This window comes from Ranitomeya variabilis, chromosome 2 (genome assembly GCF_051348905.1).
Source record: "Ranitomeya variabilis isolate aRanVar5 chromosome 2, aRanVar5.hap1, whole genome shotgun sequence".
Taxonomy (NCBI): domain Eukaryota; kingdom Metazoa; phylum Chordata; class Amphibia; order Anura; family Dendrobatidae; genus Ranitomeya; species Ranitomeya variabilis.
Window position 1 is genome coordinate 117568102 of NC_135233.1, and position 7934 is coordinate 117576035.

The 7934-nt window shown below is 45.7% G+C and overlaps 1 protein-coding gene across 1 annotated transcript; it reads left to right on the forward strand.

Moving 5' to 3' along the window:
- Window positions 1-7274: 7274 nt before the first annotated feature.
- MTLN (mitoregulin) lies at window positions 7275-7665 on the forward strand. The gene has a single exon (XM_077282877.1). It carries the CDS (start codon window positions 7353-7355, stop codon window positions 7521-7523), a length of 171 nt encoding a protein of 56 aa, XP_077138992.1. The 5' UTR covers window positions 7275-7352; the 3' UTR covers window positions 7524-7665.
- The last annotated feature ends 269 nt before the right edge of the window (window positions 7666-7934 follow it).

Here is a 7934-nt window from a genome sequence, read left to right on the forward strand (position 1 = left end):
ACCTTCCGCAGATGAGCAGCCCCTGAGATAATAAACATATAGCCCCCCATTCATTGCTGACTGTGGCTGATGTCTGCAGACTGGGGGATTGTGCACTGAGTGATTTTTGTAACTTTATTTTTTAACTTTTTTGCTGCAACTGAACTTTGGATTCATGTGTTGCATTTCTGTTATATTATCATCACACTGTTTATGAAGGAAATCCACAATTCCCAGATTTTCTGTGGTACAGCAGTGGAATGTGTTGTAGGGTCTCCTCGGGGGGATCATTCCCTTTAGGCGCTGTCCTGGCAGTCCTCCCCCCATCACCCCGGGACAGATATGTGCAATGTAGGGTAGAAGCTGCAGTTTTCCTTTGTATTTTTTGTGCAGAATATCTGCTGCGCTCAGCATTTCAAGGAACATGGATGTGATTTCATGAACACTCATTCCCACGCTCCGTTTAATGGAAATCTGTCACTCGGATAGTGATATTAAAATGCAAATATATTGTTAAAAGTGTTAGGGCGCAGTCAGACCGCCATATAAATCAGACCGATATCGGAGCACAATGCACGGACTGGTCGGCGGATCTCCCTACCCAAGCGTGACAGCGCATAAAAATACATGAAGCTGTCACATCCGGGCCGGTAGAGCCGCCGGCCAGTCCGCGCACTGCATTCCGATCTCCGTCCATTTATATGGCCATTTGACTGCGCCCTGAGAAAGGTGCCCGGTCGCTGTACTGACAGAATGGTTCCCAGGAGAAAATGGATCTTATTCCTACGAGGAGCCGCAATACATCAGTGCAGAGTCAGCTGTCGGTCAGAGTGCCTGGGCGCGCTTCCACCGCCGCTCACAGTGCTCCGAGCAGTCACTGTAGCTGTGCCAGCACACCTGTACGGTCACGTTCACACTGCATTATTTCATCAGTATTTAACTTCAGTATTTGTAAGCTAAAACCAGGAGTGGGTAAAACATACAGAAGTGGTGACGTGTTTCTATTATACTTTTCCTCTGATCATTTCCCTCCTGGCTTTGGCTAAAAATACTGAGGTAAAAAAATCATCAAACATTCAACGTGTGCACATGACCTAATAATATAAGAAAGACCATCACACTTCTTAGCCCACGTGCACATGTTGAATATTTGTGGATTTTTTGTCTCAATATTTGAAAGCCAAAACCAGGAGTGGGTGATAAATACAGAAGTGGTGACGTGTTTCTATTATACTTTTCCTCTGATTGTTCCACTCCTGGTTTTGGCTCATAAATACTGAGGTAAAATACTGAACAATACTGATGTGTAAATGTGGCCATAATATGACTGAAAGTAAGAGGATCCCGGGAGGAATACAGTTAATTTTCTCCCAGTAACAATGCTTTTTGTAAGGTGGCCGAGCATGTTTCTAAGGGCTCATACTTGCATGAAATACGGCCGAGTCTCGCATGTTAAAACCCGGCTCTGCTGCCGGCACTCCAGAGCAGAGCGTGCGGCCGCATAGCAATACATGGAGCTGCACACTCCGCTCCCAAGTGCCGGCGGCAGAGCCGAGTGTTACCATGCGAGAATCGGCCGTATTTCACGCAAGTGAGTATTAGCACTTAGGCCACATTCCCACCATTATATGGTCAGTTTTTTTACCTTGCTATTTGTAAGCCAAAACCAGGAGTGGAACAATCAGAGGAAAAGTATAATAGAAACACGTCATCACTTCTGGATTTTTCACCCACTCCTGGTTTTGGCTTGTAACTACTGAGGTAAAATACTGACCAAATAATGAATGTGGGAATGTGGCCTAAGGGCTCATTTCCACATGCAAGGCACACGTCCGTATCTCGCATGTGGAAACCAAGCTGTGGAGCCGGCACTCCAGAGCGGAGCGTGCGGCCGCATAGGAACACATGGAGCTGCACAGCTCCGCTCCAAAGTGCCGGCGCCAGAGCTTGGTTTCCACATGCGAGACACGGACGTGTGCCTCGCATGTGGAAATGAGCCCTTAGGCTGTGGTCACACTAAACGTATGGAACATCAGTCCGAGTCCGCCTGCCGAGAGTCACACAAGTGTTCTCCGTATAGTCATCCGGGTGTAATGCGTTGGCAATGCGATGATGCGATTTTCTCGCACCTATGCATCCATATGACATGCGTATGGCTTTACATTTATCACTGCTTTTCCGCATTGAAATTAATTGCTCAATGGGCTGAAATTAGCAAAATGTGTGCATATTTGCAACCTAGACGAATGATCCGTGTGGTGTCTGAGTTTTTCTCTCACCCATAGGCTTGCATTGGCGAGACTCGGACGATATACGCAAGCAATCACAGCATGCTGCAATTTTACATGCACGCTAAATACGCCTGAGAAAAAAAACGGTGATGTGAGCTGCCCTATAGAGTAACAGTGCTTTGTTAGTGCGATATTATCTTGCATAGCACTTGTCCATATTCTATGACGTCGGTACAGTTGAATGCAATGATGGAGGAGAGAGTGTCTGCTGTTGCTCCCTCTCCCATCATTCCCCGCTCTGCCTCTGACACTGCGGGTGCGCGATGACATCAGACTGCAGCTGCTGAAACCGGAGCCGGGGGCTGCGCGGGCACAAGGAGAGGTGAGGAGAGTGTTTTTTTGTTATTTTTTTAAATATATCAATGAGTGATAACTGGATTGTGGGGCTATTGGGGGTGTATTACATTCTATGGGGGGGGATTTATTACATTCTATGGGGCTTGGCTGCATTACATTTTATGGGGGGCTGTGCTGTATTACGTTCTATGGAGGGGATTTATTACATTCTATGGGGGGCTGTGCTGCATTACATTCTATGGGGGATGTGCTGCGTTACATTCTATGGGGGCTGTGCTGCATTACTTTCTATGGGGGCTGTGCTGCATTACATTCTATGGGGGCTGTGCTGCATTACATTCTATGGGGGGCTGGCTGCACTACATTCTATGGGGGCTGTGCTGCATTACATTCTATGGGGGGCTGTGCTGCATTACATTCTATGGGGGCTGTGCTGCATTACATTCTATGGGGGCTGTGCTGCATTACATTCTATGGGGGCTGGCTGCATTAAATTATATGGGGGCTGTGCTGCATTACATTCTATGAGGGCTGTGCTGCATTACATTCTATGGGGCTGTGCTGCATTACATTCTATGGGGGGCTGTGCTGCATTACATTCTATGGGGGATGTGCTGCATTACCGTCTATGGGGGGCTGTGCTGCATTACATTCTATGGGGGCTGTGCTGCATTACATTATACGGGGTGCTGTGCTGCATTACATTCTATGGGAGCTGTGCTGTATTACATTCTATGGGGGCTGTGCTGCATTACATTCTATGGGAGCTGTGCTACATTACATTCTATGGGGGCCGGTTGCATTACATTCTATGGGGGCTGGCTGCATTACATTCTATGGGGCTGGCTGCATTAAATTCTATGGGGGGCTGTATTACATTCTATGGGGAGGGCTGTATTACATTCTATGGGGGCTACATTATATTCTATGGAGGCTGTATTATATTCTATGGGGAGGTGGGCTGTATTACATTCTATGGGGGCTGTATTACATTCTATGGGGGTGCTGTATTATATTCTATGGAGGGGCTGCATTATGTTCTATGAGGGGGCTACCATATACTATATATGCAGGGGCTGCATTATACTATATGATGGGGGGTTACATTATACTCGGGGCTACAATATATTCTGTGGGGTGGCTGCATTATACTCTGGGGTGGCATCATTATACTATATGTGGGCTGCATTATACTGTATTGAGGACTATGGGGAATACATTATACTATATGAAGAACTATGGGGTGCATGATACTATGGGAAGTGAATTGTACTACATGGATAACAATGGCGGGGCATTATACTATATGGAGCACTATGAAGAATGTATTATACTATTTGGAGGACTGAGTGTATTATGCTATATGGAGGACTGTGGCAGTACTTTATACTATATGGAAGGCTGAGGAGTGTATTATACTATATGGAGGAATTGCAGTGTATTTTAATATATGGAGGACTATGAGGAGTGCACCATACTATATGGAGAACTATGGGGAGTGTATTATACTATATGGAGGACTATGGGGAGTGTATTATGCTATATGGAGGACTGAGGAGTGTATTATATTATATGGAGGACTGAGGAGTGTATTATACTATATGGAGGACTGAGGTGCCCATTATAATATATGGAGGACTATGGGGTGTATTATACTAAACAAGCCAAATGCTGCCTATTCATCGAGTGATTGGATTGTTTATGTGGGAACAGAAATCCTTGTTCTCAGCAGCACATCGCCAGTGTAAACTGTAGATGTGCTGCTGATAACATGATATTGTATGGGGACAGATTGATTTAATTGTGATTGTTCTGTTCCCTTCATTCTTTCTCAGTTGGTGTAAAGAGGCCGGGATACAAACGAACGACTTCAGTATTGTCGATCACACTCGATTAGTGGCCTGTAAATACAGCAGAAATGCTTCGCAGGGAGACCAGGCAAGGATGATGACCATTGTAGTTAGCACCCGGCGCCTGGGAATAGCGCTAACTCTACTGCTTTTCCCAGCCACCAAAGCATTTAAATCTGGTATGTGTAATGATTTTTAGGGTTGATGTCAGCTGCGTAATGTCAGCTGCTATCAATCCCTGGTGTAAGTAATGGAGAGGTGTCTATCAGACACCCCCACTACTAGCCCAGACCTGGTGAGATCCAGCAACTCTGAAGAGCGGTGACGGTAGTAACAATACCGCTCTTCACAGAGCAAGACCCGGAATATCTGAAGAGCGGTGATGTTACTGATGTCACCGCTCTTCAGTCACCGGGTCTCGTGCTGCGCAGCAGAACCAATAGTGGCTGTAGGCAACGTTTATGGAGCATCAGAATGAGGTTCCATAGCCTTTGGTCGTCTCATCCCTTCATTATCTATGAGATCCAGTTATGTAGGTAAAGTAGCGGCTTTTCTTGGTACTGCAACTAAAAGCAATAAATAGGACTGAGCTGTAATGCTGGATACAGCTGTAATTATATGTTATATAGTCGTGTTACACTCCCCTCACTTCTTGTAACCTACAAGTGTACAAAGATATTATACAGTCACCATGTGACAAGTGGGTCTGTGTAACTTCAAATGCCAGGGCTGAATTTTAGCAGACTCTGTATAGGGGAGCTGTGCAGGGGGAGACTCGAGACATTATTAAAGGTAAAGTGGGCACTTATTGTTATAGGGGAACTCAGGTTACTGGGACTATTAAAGGGGCACACAGAGGGCAATATTACTTTCTAGGGGGCAAAATATGGGCACTCTTTCCTGGGGCACTTGCACCTGGTATTACTATATTGTAGAGGGTTGCTTTAGAATTTAGAAGGCACAGTGAATCACACAGTAGGTGCAGTAATAGGGACACATATGGCAGCAGCTCAGTATTGGGATATCAGCAGGATGAGGAGTTTGTGCAGGTTGGAAATAGATGATGATGGCTGGAATATGAGAAGTGAAATGTGTCTTTGTTGTATTCTCTGCAGCCGAGTCCTGGCTGGAAGACGTTGGCATGTCGGTCTGGACCAGTTGGAAAAGACGAGAAAAGTGAACGATTCCATCAGAAAGAACCTCAGTAGTAAGTCACTATCTGTAACTGTGCTGTGATCTCTTATATTTTCTGTAGGACTGGTATCTACCACTGACCATATGGCAGTAATATCCATGTTGGTCATTATATACCTACACCTCTGACTACTATAATCCTTTATTAAATGAAACTCAACCATTAATCTTAATGGCTGCATAGAAAGAAAAGCAGATACCATACGGACACCATCCATATGGCACATAGTTTAAAAAAATCAATTGCAATTCATACTGTATGTAACTGCATTTGGCCTTGTATTTTTTATTTTTTGATGTATAAAACATGTTATATGGATGTTTAGAAATGGACATTTGGATGACATATAGTGTACCATAAAGATGAGAAGCTGAAAACTCTGGATAAAAAAGATGATTTTTAATTTCTTAACCCTTATGGCGCTTTACCAGGATAATGAATGAGCTTTTATAGGAACAATGTAAACATGCCTCCTGTACATGAGTACAGAACAACCATATTAGAGATTGCATCATTGTACGGTGTCCTGCATAAACACGCCATTAAATGAGTGCAGATATCTGGCATATAGTCGATTGGTGCTTGTTACTAGATTGACATTGGCCTTTGCTTTGGACTAGAGAAGAACAAATATATTTGAGAGGGATTGAATTCTACTGGAATATTACAAAGATTTTTTTGTAATTCGCTTCCCTGTAGATTCAGCTCAATGGCAGTTGCTGAACCCTAAAGAGATATGATAGAGAAAAAAAAATACTTATACTCACCTCTCTGGCCCCTCCGCTCTTCACTGTCCGTCCTAGACATATCTTATCACCGCCGGCCGGTGTGATTGCCGAAAACACAGAAAGTCACGGCGCGCGTTGTGACATCGTGATGTCGTGACCTTACCGACTCTTGTGTAGAAATGTCCCGCCTAAGTGTGAGGAGGTCCAAGGATTTAGCGGTTGTGACGGTGATCAGATGCAGTGAGGACCGGACAGGTGACCCTGAGGTGAGTACAACTACTTTATTTCCTTCATCTTACATTTATTATGCACTGGACAGACCCCAGCATACAATAAGGGACATTTATTTAATGGAATTTCCTGTTTGGCGACTTTGACAGATCTGCTCAGGATGCCGAATCAGTGTACGTGAATAGTGTCAGCTTTTTCGCAAGTGATGAGTGGAGAGATCCGTGGCCCCCTGGTCTAGGTCAGTGGTATCTGGTGGCTGGACGAGAGGCCGCGAATGTCTTACCTTCCGCCGTTCCCAGAGGCTTTATATTATCCAGGGCTGGCGGGACGTCATCTGTGAAACATGACACAAAGATTAACCTCGTGCCAGCCCTGTCAAATTAAATGCCACGCCAGGGACGCCAGAAGGTAAGAGATTTGTGGGACTGCCGTCCTGCCACCAGGTACCACTGACCCAGACCGGAGTCTCTAATAAACACAATAGTTTTTACTTCAGGGTTCAGCAGCATGTTGTGTCTGGGTGCACAGAGCAAAAAAAACCATAAACTACATAGTTATGCTGGACCTCACACCATAGACAGTGCTGGCCTCCAAATGATAATGTAGAAAAGCCCTAGACATCAGTGAAGTGAAAGGCTCCGACAACATGGCCGCCGTGTATAACTCAGGAGGCAGCGCGCCCTCTAGCGGACAGCAGAGGGAGACGGCGGCTGTGACTGCAGAGAACTGCGACCGTGACCTTCAGGCCATGTGACGTCACTAGACAAGGAGCGGGCACGGTATGGCGGAGGTGTCGGAGCGCGGGCTGTACGTGGCGGTGCTGCTCAGCTTTGCTGCTGGGGTCCTTGTCGGTTGGCAGGCGAACAGGCAGCGCAGGAAGTATCTGGACTGGAGAAGGAAGAGGCTGCACGACAAGCTGGTGGAGACACAGAAGAGGCTGGATCTGTCCTAGTGCCGAGCCTGGACCTCTGCCTCCTGCCCTAGTGACTGACGAGCAGGGATCACTGAGCTCACCCCGCTCACACTCCCATACACATGTGCAGTCGCTGGTGTTGGAGGTCACTTCAAGAAATAAAGTTGCAAAATTCAAAATGTAGAAAACTAATAGAGATTTATCACTGCAACAGTGTATCAGCACAACTGCATAGAAATGATGGTGAACACGCTCAGCGCCATTTTATTGGCTCCCCAGAACCACCACCGAAAAATAACATCCACGCTTCATGGAGAGAAACTAAGGATTATTCTGCCAGGTAAAATAGTAACAGCATCATATTAGACATGGCACATGCACCGTCTTACATACGGGGTCTCACTGAGCTGTCATAGAGCCCAAGCTGCAGGGAGGGGTCTCTAAATGTGC